The sequence below is a fragment of the Lactuca saligna genome, chromosome 4 (genome assembly GCF_052625555.1).
Source record: "Lactuca saligna cultivar CGN05327 chromosome 4, ASM5262555v1, whole genome shotgun sequence".
Taxonomy (NCBI): Eukaryota; Viridiplantae; Streptophyta; class Magnoliopsida; order Asterales; family Asteraceae; genus Lactuca; species Lactuca saligna.
Genome location: NC_136420.1, coordinates 72,671,737 through 72,688,713, shown reverse-complemented (window position 1 = coordinate 72,688,713; position 16,977 = coordinate 72,671,737). Strand labels below are relative to the sequence as shown.

The 16,977-nt window shown below is 35.9% G+C and overlaps 1 protein-coding gene across 2 annotated transcripts; it reads right to left on the bottom strand.

Annotated features, from left to right (window-relative positions):
- Positions 1-429: 429 nt before the first annotated feature.
- Positions 430-3,230, bottom strand: LOC145042133 (uncharacterized). 2 transcript variants are annotated; one of them, XM_078990512.1, is made up of 5 exons: positions 3,002-3,230; positions 2,574-2,776; positions 1,889-1,997; positions 956-1,190; positions 430-851 (listed from the first exon to the last, which is right to left on the bottom strand). In XM_078990512.1, exons 2-5 carry the CDS (start codon positions 2,751-2,753, stop codon positions 758-760), a joined length of 618 nt encoding a protein of 205 aa, XP_078846638.1. In that variant the 5' UTR covers positions 2,754-2,776; positions 3,002-3,230; the 3' UTR covers positions 430-757. The 2 variants fall into 2 exon arrangements, with proteins under 2 accessions (XP_078846638.1, XP_078846637.1); XM_078990511.1 differs by having other exon boundaries at positions 2,574-2,759; positions 3,002-3,229.
- Between the last annotated feature and the right edge of the window lie 13,747 nt (positions 3,231-16,977).

The window sequence follows — 16,977 nt, the reverse complement described above, 5'->3', positions numbered from 1 at the left end:
TGAAAGAAGTTTTCTATGTGGATGAGCATCAGCAAGATTATGATGGTTCTTCAAACCTTGGATGTTCATATGTCAGAGATCTTGATTGTGTTATTGATAATAAAGTTGATTTTGGCTATAAAAATAAATTTTTAATATATTTATTCAATGCATTTAACAAATTCACATTAAATTGTATTTGTATATAATTCTATTATTTCCAACATACTTATGTTGCAGAATCTATCCGACCTTTTAAGAATGCGACTCTATTGCTATGTCTTGGTAGTGGCAATAATGCACATTCACATAACACATAAGATTTTTTTGTGGATCAATTTTCCGTTTCTTGGTCTCAAGATACAAAATCCGGGTACGAGTCTTTTCATTTCATTTAATTTCTTTTCTTCAACTTCTTTAAATATATACCATGAACTGATCGATCCCAACTCACATGGAAAAACCATTGGTGGTATTTGAATTAAACTACAAATTCAAAAAGGAGAAATGGATATACAGAATGGCATGGAGGAACAAAAAAAAAAAAAGACTACACTTTCTGGCACCAAACAAAAGGTATCCAGACCCATGTCAATATGTCATTGTTAGCGCTTTTTACTTGATATCTCTTCCACCATTCATCATCACTCTTAATTTAATAAGAAGATTCCAAATCTTTGTCGTAGTGCTCTTCATCCTTGTCTTCTTCTTTTCTATAAACAATGCAGCAAAGTCACAAAAAAGAAAAAAAATCCACCACTCATAAACACTATGGATACTATGTTTGGTTTGCTGCGTGCGAGTTGTCATCTTCATTGTACTTAGCCATGGAGAGCGTGAGCCATATGAGTAGGATGGTTCCCATGCTTGACCTGTCATAAATGATTGACAGAAATTTTAGATTCCCACTTTGTAAGGCCATTGCAATGCAAAGTTTCTTGTATTTAGCAAAACGGGATCTTAATATTATGCTTACAAGGTAGCAAAGAAGAAGAGGATTCTTCTTGGATTGATAATGGAGGATAGCTTAAAACTGCTTGATTTCTTCCCAAAAAGACTGCTTTTGAGTGGTGTTCCGGTAGGTTTGGTGGTGGTGGTGTTGCCACCGGTCATGATGGTGATTTGATGGTGGTGTTGTGGGTCGAGGATATGATCAGTGTTCGGTTTCACTAACATCAACTTTTCTGGCATGGTACCCGCTATCAATGCAGCTGTCCAATGCACACAAATTCATCAACGCTAAAAACAAAAAGTAATGACATTTTCTAGTATCCACCACTTTTTATTTATATATATTAAAATAATTGCACTTTTGCAATCATACTTATCCTTAATGATATATAGTCTTTTAAGACTCCATGGAAATAAATTCAGTTGAATCCATCACTTGTGAACAACATTTAAAAGTTAAAACCAAAGCAATATGATATTGTTATTGTGCGTTTCTTTTTCATTCAAGTTCATGATTGATGAGTGATCATGTATTCCAATTTTTGTGGGTTCTTTACCTTTAAATTAAAGTTCATGAACACGTCTACTTTTAACTCTCATAGTTTCCATCGTGGTAATTATGTGAGAATCCATAAGAAATCTCGGGCTACAAAGCTACAGATTGTCTTTTTTCATTGTCCACAAAGTGATGTTAACATATATCATGTTGATTATTTTTTATATCGAGCGGGGACCCTTAGGTGTGCCATATAGCCTAAATTGTCAAACATATATTCGGCAACGATAATTACTATGGATAACCTCAACTAATTTGGTCACAATTTGTTTTTAAAATTTAGGAATACGAAGCAGCAAAACAACATTTTGGCCATCTTATATTTATAGCAAATTAAAAGGAGTGAATGACAAATCATGAAATTGATTAAAAAATATAATGAAGGAATTAATAGGATGTGACCTTTAGGTGTGGGGATTGTATCTCCATTGCTATCATTCATTAGAGAATTCGAATTCATCTTCTTCTCAGCCCTTACTTGCGACCCTTTTCTTGATAGACTCCTATCCATCTACAAAGTATCAAAATTTTGAGGAAGGAATAAGTGAATATATAAACAAAAAAAAAAAATTTAACGTGATTTCTACTTTCATAATTAGTTTATTCTATAATTTATTCAACGTAAAGGAAGGGTTCATTTGTGATAAAGAGAGTCAAGTGGACTTTGAATTTTAAACAAAGAAAATACCTATATTTCTGATGTATCTTCACAATAGTCAACTTGTTTGATTGTTTACTCAAGAGGTTCGGGTTTCTCAATTAAATGATATTATTTCCATAATTCATAATAGGAAAAAAAGTAGTAAAGAAAAACTCTTGAAGGACAAATCCTCATGTTATGTGTCCTAGTTATTGAGATTTTATATGATGATTAGTAATAAAGTAATATCTTTTCCGCTAACGTTCACGGAAAGTGTAAACCTTCGTTAGGAGAAAGGCCTAACTTGATTGTACAAGTATCAAAGTGAAAATGATGATAACTTAATATCACTCCCATCCAAATTTGTCAACAACAATTTGTATGAATCTTTAATATAAAATCTAATACATTTAACACTCAAAGCACAATCATTAGCAATTAACTTACGTTAATTCTTGAACTATGAGTGAGATCTTTGTTGCTATGATGAGAGAGAGGTTCCATATCAACTGTGAAGCTATCAGACTTTACGTCCAAAATCTGATCCGACTCTGAACTTTTCTTGTTACTCTTTTCTTCTATTTCTTCATAACGCTCTTTGCATGAGCTTAAATTCTCCAAACCCATAAATCCCTGCAACTCAAAATCCACTAAGTACACAAAAGAAATGTGATTCAAGAAAAAAATGATGATGATAAAGATATTAAATAAAAAGTATATAAAGATTATTAACATTGATTTAATCAAAGAAATAGTCAGCGATCAGATCTTTGTATCAAATTTAGCAAGCACTTTCGTTTTACAACAGCAAATATATGAAAACCAAGAAACACCAAGAGTTATGATATTATAAAATGATAATTGAGTTATTTTACCTTCTTCCCCACTTTCTTTTATTAGGTTTCGGTTGCGTATTTAACGAGAAGAACTGTCACCCTCGTGCCGATGTTCTACCGATTTTGTTGATAAAGTTCAGGTGGGGGATAAGCTGATGATGATGGGAGCTGAAGAATGTTGGGAGAGGGAATGAAGTTGGAAGTGGTGACGGAAAGGTGAAAGAGAAGGGTTGTTCACAGAAAACAAGGTTTTTAAAGAAAGGGTTCAACACGTCATGATGGGTTTTGGAAACAATTTAATTTGTTTCTATAACTTTATAATAATGGGTCGGTTCAATCAAATATTGGGGCTGGTTTGGTGGAGAAAATAACAAAAAAACTTGACCATTTCTGCATTTTGTTTTTCTTTGTAAATTATTGGATTCTCAAAGAAGAAATATAACAAACGCCGTATATCGTTTTTAAGGATAAAAGGTATTCATATACGGGTTTAATTTAAAGGTGTAATCATAAAAATTACTAGCGTTTGGAATTTGAGTAAATTGTTAAATCTTTTGGGTATTTAGGAGTAAATAAATTCTATTTAAGCATTCTCAAATATTATATTTTTCTGAATAGTCATACATTTCATTATATTTTATCTCAAACTTGCTTTGCGAGACATCATACTCCTTGATCCATAGCTTCCGACTTCATTCATGTCGGATATCGTGTATAGTTTTGGACATATTAAATTTTCACTAATACAAAAATGATCTACGGTCACACTTTCCGAAAAACAACCTGTGATATTTTTTATTAAAAGTGTGGCCAAAGGTCACTAAAAAAATTTAGAAACTGTTTTTGATTACATTTAAATTAGTTTGTGTGGCCATTATATAGATAATCAAAACTTTAACCACATTTAATTATATCAAATGTGACAAATATTAGTCACACTCGAACATTGAGACCATAGGTCACAATTAGCCACAAGTATCGATTAAGATTGTCATACTTTTTTTATGAGAGGCAGTAGATAAAAGTATCATCACATGAGTTAGTTATTTGTGTGTATATAACCTGGTGCTTTTTTAGTCATATAACAGACAAAGTAGCTAAAAGGTGATACATATGGTCACACTAAATATTTGTGTGTCCATAGCGCAGTTCTGTACTAGTTGTATAAGAAAAGCAACCAACACATCACCTAATAAGGCCTTTCTATCCCAATCATTTGAAATCCATACGAGCATGTAATTCTAAAAGCACAAACAACAGGCCTATAAAGTTATCTCTCCTAATCATGAAATCATGAGTAGATTCTTACCCATATTCTAGCATATAATTCTCATAATATATATAATAATGAACATGTATGGTTATTTTAGGAATCACTTACTTGAGGTCGGCTGATTACATGCATCACACCCTCTTTTTCTTTATCAAAATCTTTTTAAAAGGGTGTGTGATGCCTGCAATCAGCCGACCTCAAGTAAGTAATTCCAAAATACCTAAAACCATGGCACAAGTTTTAGGTATTCGGGCATGATGATTTTCTTTATAAAAATCTTTTTAGAAGGGGGTGTGATGCATGCAATCAGCCAACCTCAAGTACCAACTTGTAACATCGAGCCCAAATACCTAAAACCAAGGCACTGATTGAAGGGGGTGTGGCCGAATACCTAAAACCAAGGTTCTGATAGCAACTTATAACGTCCCAAAATTTATAAGGTAAAATTTTCATTTTTAATTCAACCATAAACACCGTTTATCTTTTTTAATCATTCAAAAGTATAACAGAGTAAAAATAGTTATCAACGCATAATCCCAAAATCATAAAGTTAAAGAAACATGGGTAGATACGTTGTGATCACGTTGGGCCCTTCTCTTTCGAACAGAAAATACCCGAAATCATAAATATAAACTGTAAGCATAAAGCTTAGCGAGTTTTCTAAAATACCGCAAAACATACATATACGTTGGCTCAAGGTTGTATCGGGTCTATTTCACCCCCAAGTCTATTTCAATTCATATGTCAGCACTAGGTTGTACTAGGTCTATTTCACCCCCAAGACTATTTCACCCTACATACATATAAAAATAGGCATACAAGCATACAACACATGCAACATGAGTCAAAAAGAATAAAAGAACATACAATCCATAGTGTCATACAGTATAATAAGCAAATTCACATCAGTCTGCTGAAAATGCAACAGATGCTCGGGCTACTGGAACAGACAATCCATGTGCTTACCAACCAAATACAACCAAAATGAATAATTGAGTCATAAGCGATGTTTGGGACTTTAATTCCCGAATCCTAGGGTAAAAGACCATTTTCACCTTCCTCTCAATTACCCTAATTAACTGTGGCCCAAACTTAATGGCACATAAAGCCTGCTGATGACCCAAATCCAAAAGACACTCAAGGCCCAATATGGGCTCAATTAAATAAAGGCCAAAGGCCTTAAAATGGCCCATCTGAACAATAATGGTGGCTTAAAAAGAACCCAATACCCTAGAGTCAAAAGGTGGCCCAAAATCAGAAAACCGAAATGGTTGCTAGTTGAGTATACTTACCGTATCACTTGGGTACGCCCCGCGTACAACTTGTTGCTATTGAAACAAATAAAAATAGATCGATAGATTCTTAACAGAAAAGTAAATCAAAAATGAAAGCAATGATCGAATTTGTGATGAATGATTAGAATGAATGCCTTATAAGAGCTCGATAAAGAACTTCTCTATAAAGGCACAGTAGGGAATCACAATACGATCAACCCTAATACAATACATGTATGTAATATTTATAGTCTAACCCTAGCTCATAAAGATGCATGGACAGGCCCATTATGCAAATAATAAAGACTAATTAAAAGCATAACAAAATTGACACAACACCATAAATATCCCAATAATCTCCCCCTTTGTGTCAATAAGGAAGGAAGATTATTTAGTTATGTTGTCGCTTCTGAACCTTGAAGATCTTAGGCATGAGACTGAGCAGGGTGATGCGAACTTTAATATACCATCTGATCATATCTACAAAGCATTTCTACTTGCAATATCATTCTCTCTACATTGCTCGACTAATTCCATAATGTAGCTCAAGCATGAAGTGGAATAAAGATGCTTGTCTAAAAGAGAGAAGAAACATCTCTGAGCATTTGAACCATCTCTAGCACCCTGTTGAAAAACCATACTCAAATTGTATTTTTTTAATCCTTTCGGGCTTCATCTTGGAAATATCATACGAAGCTTCTATAGGTTTGAAAATGGGTTTCTTTCGGAGTACAGCCACTATCTCTACATCCATTTTGGTTACTTCATGGATGTACAAGACTAAAATCCTTTTGAGATGCACCACGATAGGTTCATATTTTTGTTCATCCTTTAGCAAGAGAAGTAATAGAGAAATCCAGTCAAAAGGGTTAATGCACGACAGGTCTGCAAGTGTAAATTCAAAGACCGAACTCGCAGCACCTCAAGCAGTTTTAAAACGGGTGTTGAGGAAGCTTTCGGTGTCAATTGGCCCAAAATCCTTTACAACGGTTATTTTCTTTGAACTCTAAGTTTGGTACCGAGGCTTCATGTGCTTGAGATAGAACGAGAAAATCGCCTCATCAACATCATGGTCCAGAAGAGGATAATTCGCAATATTTGCAATGTTATGAAACCAAAAAGCCTTCGGAGTGATTGGTAGATCAAGATGCGAATCCAGAGAGTTCTCCAAATCAACCGATACCACGGGCTCAAGCCAGTCAACATTTGGATTATCAACGGATTAGTTCTGAGTATACTTCCTAGACCAGGAAGGAAATAGAAGCTTTTGAGTTTCCATGGTAACTTGGGCTTCACGGGCTTCCTTTTCTCGAGCTTTGGCTTCCTTGGCAATTCGCAGATTCTCATCAATCTCTGTGTCATGAGACTTGCACTTCAATTTTTCATTTTCCTGCTCTTCTTCTTCTTCATCATCATCATCAATAAAATTTTATTTACCTTTCGATCCCGAAGCTTCATTACCCTTCGGATCATTTGTTTTCAGCTTTTGTTCATGCTTATCAGAGCCACTAGCTGGTTTCTTGATTTCTTCACCAGATGCCTTCTTTGCTTCTCCCCGTTGTTTCAGAAGAGTAGTCGATGCCGAAACACTTTCTATCTAATCAAGCATAGAGAATACTGGTCAAAGTTTGTCAGCAAAATGTTGTGGGACAGAGACTGTGAGCATAATATCACGAGTCTCGATGAGAGTTTGCAAAAACTGATTAACATCAGTGACAACACTTTTGACCACAGCTTCTTCAGAATTGAGCTCTTGTATCTCCTTGTCGGCATGTGAGAGGTGGGTTGAAACAACTTTTACTTTTTCAGTTTTGATGGCAAGCTTATCCATGAGAACATTCTCAGTAGCAAGATCTATTTGAAGATTTTCAATGTTTGAAGTGATTGATGTATGCAGCTCTACATTATCTGCTGGATGCCAGTGCAAACCTCGGAAACAACTTTTTTCTCGGTTTGGAGTGTAGAGCCAAGGTTCGTAATTGCCTTGTTCGCAGCAGCTGTGTTTCGTTCCAAAGAAGTTTGAAAGTCTTCCATAAACTATTAAACATCATGTAGTAGTTTATTGAATTTTTGGGTGGTTTTGCAAACAGTATTTTCGGAGTGCTCAAAGGCTTTTGTCGATGTAGCAAGATTCTCAGCATCCTCCTTGGTGAGAGTGTCAAATAGAGATTTGTAAGATGCATTAGAATATTAATTGTTGGACGAAGATTTAGAAGTCTCAAGGATAGTGTCTAACTTATCATTGAGGGTTTTGATATGCCCCTTTGTCATCGGAACATCTTCATCATCACTAAAGGGTTAGACGTTGAATAGGCTGTAGTGGAAGTCTTGGAAAAAATCCCAATCATCACTGAACACCATATCAGGATCATCAATTCTTAGAGGCGAGATGGGAGAGAAATCAGGACCAACAGAGACACCAAAAACACCTGCCCCCGTATCATATACGTTGACAGTTACTGGCGGTGTACTAGTGGTTGTTTTAGTTGTTGTGGATTCAGTGTAGAAGGGAGTAGATAGTGGAACTGAATCTTGAGGTTGTGAAACTCCAACAGAGATGTTTGGACATGGAGCAATGGTAATTGGAGTTGTGGTTTGAGTAGAGGTGTGATTCGGAGAAGATGGAGGAGTAAGGCCCTGGAAAAATATTATGTTAATGGAACAGATCGAGGCATTGAAAAAGTTACCTCTGGATTGGTGCTAATAGGAGTCGGTTTCGAAGCCATCGGTTGCAAAATTGCAGCTATGTCATCAGGTTTATGTTGGACTTGCTCAGCTTGTTGAACATTCGATATTTTATGAGACTCCACAGATTTCTCAACAACAGGAGAAGGAGACCTAGGATTCTGATCTGCCTTCTTGACCTTCTTCTTTGGAGTTGGGACTGGCTCGGTGGGACCAACCTTTGCCTTTCTCTTACCTCCCTTCTTAGGCTTATTTGCTTCTTCCAACTCCCTTCGCATTTCAGGAGTTAAAGGAAAGGACCAGATGTTGGTTTCTTCTTATACTCATTGATAAGCTCATTGGTAGCAGGAATATAGTTGAGCATCCCTTCTGGAAGTGAACCAATAAACTCGAACTTCGAGGGATCAGATACGATAAAGTTCATTGTGTGTAAAATCAGAATAGTTATGATGATACTTCCCTCGATCACTGGAATGTTGAGTCGATTGATAGCTCGGTGGACAACGACAAACCAGAATCAAGCACTTGAGATCTCGGAGTGTCTGGTTGTGGAAATAGTACTCTGAACCAGTTGTTGCCTAAGGATGGAACCAAAATCGAGATTGATTACGTGATATAATGCATAGATAATAGTGCAGAAAAGCATACTTGCGTTGTCGGAGCCTGTGACCCTATCTGAAAAGCTTTTGAAGAGAATGGTAAAAAGGCCATTCCATATTGAAGGAAGATTTGACTTCTTGAACTTGGTTAAGATGGAAATATTTCCCATATAACCCATTTGGTAAAATATCTCTAGAATGGTAGATGAAGAGATGGAATCTGGTTCAACTAGATCTCTGGCCTGTGAAATCCCTTGCAGCCGACTGAATCGGGACTTGGAAATTGTGGTCTTATGCGAATCGATTTCAAAATTAATTACAGACTCACCTTTTTGATAGCACGTAGTGAAGAATACCTTGGATAGATTAAACAAATGGACATTCTCTGCTATGGTTAGAGCAGTAGCCAAAGGAGAACGATAAAGACATTTAACCATTGGCTGAAGAGAGGCAGGGTATTTGGCGAAATCGAGATCCAAGATAAGATTCTGGTTAGCTTTAATGTTTGAAAGCCTTGATGAAGTGGTTTGATCTCCCATAGATGGAGTTTCAAAAGAAGTCACAATTGATGAAATTAAGAAGAAGATGAACAATCCAGAATTTTGCTTTAGAGATTAAGAGAGCAGTGAGAAAATCAAACGTCATATTTTCCTTATATATAGTATGGCTGGAGAGAGAAAGCAATTTGTAAGTCGTTTCAATTCCTGGAAAAGTCGTCTGAAAAACTGTGACTGATAAGCATGATGTCACGCGACATAACTGACAAAGCATGATGTCAGGAAAGCACACGCCTAATTTTGAAATCGTATTCCTTAAATGGTGCCATTTTAGTTAGCACGTTTGGAGTACAACAACATTCGTAATTCACCATCATGCATCAGAACCTGTTCTCGAAGTCGAAATTAACCAATCAGAATTAAGAACCATACTTTAGAAAATCATGAGGATTTTCATGCAAGAGTGTGCCAAAGATAAAGAATTAAAACAAAATATATCTGGGATTCGGTGATGTCAATATAAAATTAACAAAAAGATTAGATGGATCCCAGGCAACGATCTCTTCCTGCAGAGTTAAGAGAGACTTGGAAGTGTATGTGTGGTATCACATTGAATTACGATCATCTATTTGCTGAGAAATATTGAAAGGCTTCTTTTCATTAGGCTCGTTGGGTGGCTTCATATTCAACAAAATTCTGAAACTTACCATAAGCCCAAACGTTTGGAAGAAGTAGTTGTATGAACAATGTAGCCATAAAAACAAGTATGCTTCTTATATATTTAAGTGGCTAGACACAATAGAAATCTCAAGAAAAATAAAAACTGGATCTTTTGGGAAGAAATGTATTAGGCCGAGAACATTCCATTAAGATCTCGCAAAAATAAATATTTGAGGTTTCAAGGTACAAACCATGAGGGTTAAATTCCGTCAATTCCATGGTAAAAAGTCTAGAACATTGTAATTGTTCACTGTCAATTCAGAAACTAGTTTCGTATTTTAGGTTTCACTCAATTCGTGGTCATAACGAGTTTAAGATCATAAACACAGATGTTGTGTCACCATAAACCTCAGTGGTAATTTCTGAGAGGCTCAGGGGTTATGAATGTGAAAACGAATGATAATGGACAATATATTAGGTGGTTCCGAAGAGAAAATGTACCTCTGCTATATTACGGATGACTAATCAGTCACCTCTTAACTCAATATGAGAAGAGTATGGTAGCTCAACGACTTATGTGAATATTTGCTTGATTGGGAAGAAACATTTGGAGTGAAAGTTTCATTTAGGTTACAACATAGAGTCTCAGAGGCTTTGGTCAACATGCAACAACATGCTTCTAGGGACGCTTAGTTATTACATAGAATCGGAGTTATGCACCTGTCCCATTGTTCCGAATTGATGTGATGAATTAGTACCTAAAAGCAAATTTGAAAAGAAACATACAAATATAGAAAATATTTTTGGAATTTGTAATTTTCTGAAAAAGATAAAAACATAAACAAGACAGAAAATAATTTGCATTTTGGATTTTCTTGAAAAAGAGATTAAAGCCCGAAAATATTTTTGTATTTTGATATTTTTCTGAAAAAGAAATAAAGACAGAAAATAAAATAACGAAAATCCTCCTTAATAAATAAAAATATTTTTGTCACATGTCATCTTCTCCTTTATTTGGACACATGTCATTTTTTAGAATTTTAGAAAATTTTTATTTTCCACTTGTCATTTTATTGTATTTTTCATTTTATTAAATTAAAATTCCACATTTAATATGTAATGTAATGTAATATATATATATATATATATATATATATATATATATATATATATATATATATATATAAGGTATTAATTAGAAAGTCTTTATATATGTAATGTGTTCAATGTATTAAAGCCTCATTAACTTTAATAATTAAATTTTTTTCTCATTATTCTTATAAATTCAAACTTCTCAAATTGTTAAAATTTCATATTTAATTTTTATTTCAATAAACTCATGTATTACATGGGTCTCACACCTAGTACATAATATACAAAGGATATAAGATGCTCCGAATGTTAGATGAATAGTGGAATCCAAGCCATTGTGAGTGCTTAGACCGGTTCGTATTGTGAACAGTGACTTACGAATACCTTCAAGGGTTCACACCGGTTCAGAACTTAGGAAATTCATTTCGATTATGAAGATGGTTTAGGAACTAATTCCACTTCTATCATTCCAAAGCCTTGAAGAATTTGATTGAAAGTTAGTTCAGGTAAGCATCTCCTAAAGATATTAGCCATTTGATCAGCAAAACTTACAAAGTGAATTTCAACAATGCTATCCTCAACATGATCTTTTTTTAAAATCATACATCAGTACAATGCGTTCAGTTTTGGAATGTTGCATTGGGTTGTGGCAAATGCAAATTGCACTTTCGGAATTACAATATAAATGGATTCTCTTCATATTAATCCCATAATCCCTTAGCTGACTTTCATCCAAATTTCTTGAGGTGTATAAGAAGCAGCTGCGATATACTCAGCTTCAATAGTCAAAACGGATACACATGTTTGTTTCTTTGATTGCCAACTAACTAGTTTGCCATCAAGAGATTGACATCCCCCAATTGTACATTTAAGATCAAGACCACAACCACCAAGATCAATGTCATAGAATGCTTACACAAAGAACCGTGAATTCGAAGGGTACCAAATTCCGAGCGAGGTAGTTCGTTTCAAGTATCGGAAGATATTCTTAACTGCATTCATGTAGGGTTCGCGAGGATATGCCTGAAACCTAGCACAGTAGCAAACTAAAAACATAATGTCTGGAAGACTTGTTGTTAGATACATTAATGATCATATCATTTGTCGATAGAGAGTCATATCAGTAGCCGGTTTGTCCAATGATGTTGTAAGTTTCGTTCTGAATGCCATTAAAATCTTTAACTTCGAATTTCCCACCATTCCGAACTTGGCAAGTAATGTCTTCGTATAAGCTTCTTGATTGATGAATATTCCCTTTTGACTCTATCTAATATTCAATCTAAAGAAAAAGTTAATCGGGCCCATTGAGATCATATCAAACTTAGTTTCCATCAATTTTCGAAATTCAGTAGTTAATCTAGGATTAGTAGATCCGAAAATGATATCATCAACGTAAATTTGGACTATCATCAGATGGTCACCATCTTTCTTGTGAAAGAAGGTTGGGTGGACCGAGCCTCGTTTAAACTTAGATTGTTTTAAAAATCGAGTTAGAGTTTCATACCTTCTCGGGAAGCTTGCTTTAGACCGTAAACAGCCTTATCCAGAATATAGCAGTATTTTTGATATTTCAAGTTTACGAACCCGGTTGGCTGTTCCACATAGACAATTTCTTCTAGTACCTTGTTCATAAAAGCATACTTGACATCCATTTGATAGACTTCAAAGTTCTTATGAGTTGCATATGCTAGCAAGATGCGAACAGACTCCAACCATGCTACTGGTGCGAAATTTTCTTCGTATTATATTCCATCCTCTTGAGAATAGCCTTTTACGACTAATCAAGCTTTGTTTCTGATTACATTACCTTGTTTATCAAACTTATTTCAAAACACCCATTTTAGTCCTACAACCAACACATCCTTTGGAGTTGGAATGAGTCTCTAAACATTTTTATGCTCAAACTCATTGAGCTCCTCCTTCATTGCTTGCACCTAATCAGAATGATCAAGAGCAATCTTAGACATGCAAAATTCCATCTTGGAGAATAATACAGTCTGCTTAGCCTTTTGTTGTGCTATCGTATGAACTCCTGAAGATGCTTCTCTGATTACTTGTGTTTTAGGATGATCCTCAGTCCATTTGGTTAGAGGAGGATAGTTTGGATCATAGGATGGATGCAATTCTACATTCACGTCCTCAAACTCCAACTGAGCATCCGAATCATTATTGTCATTCTCATTCTCCCCCTCGAATGATGGATGTTGCTCATCATTCAGAATATGATGTTCCCCCTAGATTGGACTTTCATGGTTTTTTGGAGGAGTTAAATCCTCCCCCTGGAATGGTGGTTCTAAGCTAACTTCAGGATCTGCATCCTCCCCCTAAACAGGAGCATTCATAGCTTGTGGCGATGGTTGATTCTTAGAGGCCTTTGGACTAGGGAGTTCGTTTCCAAGATCATTCGTATAATCATCAATAATCTTCTTGAGTTCATCTTCTTTGTTATTTGCTGCTTTTGATTCTGAAGAGATCACATTTTCTAGCTTGTCAAACAAGTTCATGAATTCTTCGTAGAGGTTTGATAGAGGAATCGTCATCATATTTGTCATGGGAAAGATCTCCTTAGATTGACGTTCGAATGTCTGATACTTCTTTAAAAAGTTATCATCGAACGTGACATAATAGGTTTATTCAATATGTTTGTATTTCTTGTTGAGAACCCGATATGCCTTAGAAGTCAAAGAATAGCCCAAAATATTCCTTCATCAGCATTTACATCAAATTCAGTATCTTGCTCCTTAGAATTGAAGATAAAACACCTGGAACCAAATACATAAAAGAACTTGACATTAGGTTTTCGTTTATTCAATATCTTATATGGAGTTATGGAAAATCGTTTATTGAGTAGTCATCGATTCTGAGTGAAACAAGTTGTTTCGTCTTTCAACAACTCCATTCTACTGAGGAGTGTAAGGAGCTAAGAAGTTATGAACAACTCCTTTTTCAGTCAGGAAATCTTCAAACACTTGGTTTTTTAACTCTGAACCACTATCATTACGAACATTTCAGACTAGACTTCATAGTTGAAGTTCAATCTGCTTGATAAAGTCCTTAAGTTGTCACACCCCCAAACCAAGGATGGTGGAAACGTCTGGGGGTAAAGGATTTCATGTAGAGTATCACAACAACGAGTATAATAGTGCTCAAAGTAAATACAACCATCATAAATATAATTGAAAAAGTTACATCAAAGTATATGTTTACATGATTCAAATCAATTACATTATGATACAAAATGAACTGTTTGACGATTATCATCCCATCCTCAAAATGTTGTTGATTTCCTGTTTCACTAAATTTCCTGAGAATACAAGTAGTTTTGAAAAGTGTCAACACAAATGTTGGTGAGTTCGTAAGCTTTTGACAGTAAGAGTTTGAAAACCGATCTTTGTAAATGTAACACCGTAAATTTCAAAACAAATTTTTTCAAATTTTCGTAAAACATAATTCATTTAATATTAATAAAACAACCATATTAATTATCCAATTCAAGTAAATACAAAATCCCAAGATCACAAATGTATAAACTTCGTGTGTGTGTGTGTGTACGGATCAAGACGGCACCTTCCCGCGGTCGTCACTAGTACCTGAAACAATAACATCAAACACTGTAAGCACAAAGCTTAGTGAGTTCCCCAAAATACCATATATAACACATATTAGCCACTCGATTCTATAACTCTGTGGGTCCGTGCACCCAAACTCTGTGAACCCTCAGGTTCTAACTCTGTAAACATGCACAACATAAATCACATAGAAATAATGCAGTACAACACATAACATACATAGCATACAAACACTCTATCACATACTCTGGTTACCTACTCAAGGTAAAGTATAGTGAGAAGACTCACCTCGCGTCTCGGTAAGTCGTGAATCCTGAAATCACTAGTGCTCAATCCCCCGAGCTAAAGTCCTCCTATATCACAATACATCTCTAATTAACACTTTCCCAACTAAGGTTGACTACTCTTTAACAAGTCAACTTAGGTCAACGGTCAACGGTCAACTTTGACCGGACTCGGCGAGTGCACAATAGCGACTCGGCGAGTCTGAGCGTATACACTGATTTCCCTGAAATCCTCCCTTGACACGTGGAGTATCCTCCTAACTGGACGAGTTCCACCTGGCATGAGTCGTGGGGCCACCACGACTCAACTCGCCGAGTCTCAAGAACAACTTGGCGAGTCCAGCTTGACTCAGTCCACCTGTCCACTCAGATTTCCCCCTGACTCATTGAGTCAACCCTCCCCAACTCGGCAAGACCACTCGCAGTGTGGTCGGGCAACATTCATACTACTCGCCGACTCTGTTCTTCGGACTCGGCGAGTCCGTGCCATGCAATGACTCAAACTTGCTCATAAGGTCAGATCCAGTCCATTAACCCATAGATCCAGTCCTTCCAAGCATATTTAGCACGTAAAGTCACTATCTTGATGCACATACAATCTCTATATGACCATAAATGATGTTTTTGTCTCAAATACTACAACCCAAGGTCATAAACTCCATTGCTATACATAAAGCTTGAAGAATGAGGCTCTCTGGACCTCTATGGATCCAGATCCATAGTCTCAACACAAGAAGGGAACTATTTGGCATCAAGTCATCCCATAAATGTCCATAAGAAACCCTAGATCCCATTATTCGTCATAAAACAGAAAGTAATCTGAAATCATACCTCTAGATTGATGATCTAAGCTTCAAATCCACATAATAGCAACCTCCTTTGCTTCCTCTTGCTTAGAATCTTCTCCTTCTTTGCTAAATGACACACACAAGGGTCAAGAATGCTTCCTTTATCTCTCAAAACGTTCAAGCACACAAGGGTTTATCTCTAAGGGTTGGGTGAGCACGAATGACGGCCATAAGGCCCTTTAAATAGGCTGCAAACCTCGGAAATTAGGGTTTCACCACACAGCGTGGACTCGCCGAGTCCACTCTTGGACTCGTCGAGTCCGGACGCGAACCCGTGCCCAAATCCGCGATCCTACTCGGCGAGTCTGGGCTCCAACTCGCCGAGTCCACTCACAATTTCCATAAATAAATCCAAAATAAATACCTGAAAATTCCAGGCTGTTACAGTAAAGAGATGTATGTTACCAAGAAAATCCAATATTTTCCTTATAAAAGTTATGTGTTATGTGGTCCTAAATACCTGGACCGAAAAGGAACAAGTATTTGTCATACTTAAAGATATAAAAGTGGTTTCAAATTTTGCGTAAAAACCCTTTCTGATTTGAGAAAACTTCCGTAATCAATGGTGTGTAGCCTTAAATGCCAAGACTTAAAATATACAGCAATATCTGTAATTATTGATATAAAAAGTGATTTTAAATCGACATAAAACCCTTTTTGATATGAAGACGTACAAGTATTTTTCCATACTTAAACTAATTGCAGTGAGCTAAATCGACACAACTCACTAATTTGAAGTTAGAACCCGTAAATCTTATGATTTTTTAATACCACATGTGAGCTATCATAACCATACTTGACTTAAAGGGCCTCGTAATGCGATGTTCTTCAGGCGTCACCGTTAAATGACATTTGTCACCACAGACCTATCGGTCTAGCTGTTGCAAGCAGCTCTGGTGTGGGTTTTTCAAACCCAATATAGATCTATACACAGCTATCACGTTCTCCCTACAAGAGACTCTGGTTACAATTTACAGGACTTTTTGAATTGGTTACTTTGGAAGTAACCCGAAGCAAATAACTCACAAATTTATTCATTAACAGATTTACGTGAAATAAAATGAAAACCTTTGGTAAATAAGTTTGAGAAGTAAATGATACATAAACTATATCTATTATAGTTTATCCAAAACGTTTGTAATGTATAAGAGCTCTTTTATGAAAATGCATTAGTGTTATGAATCCATAAATTATGCTTATTATAGCTTAGTATTCGTGTTCTAAATGAATGAAT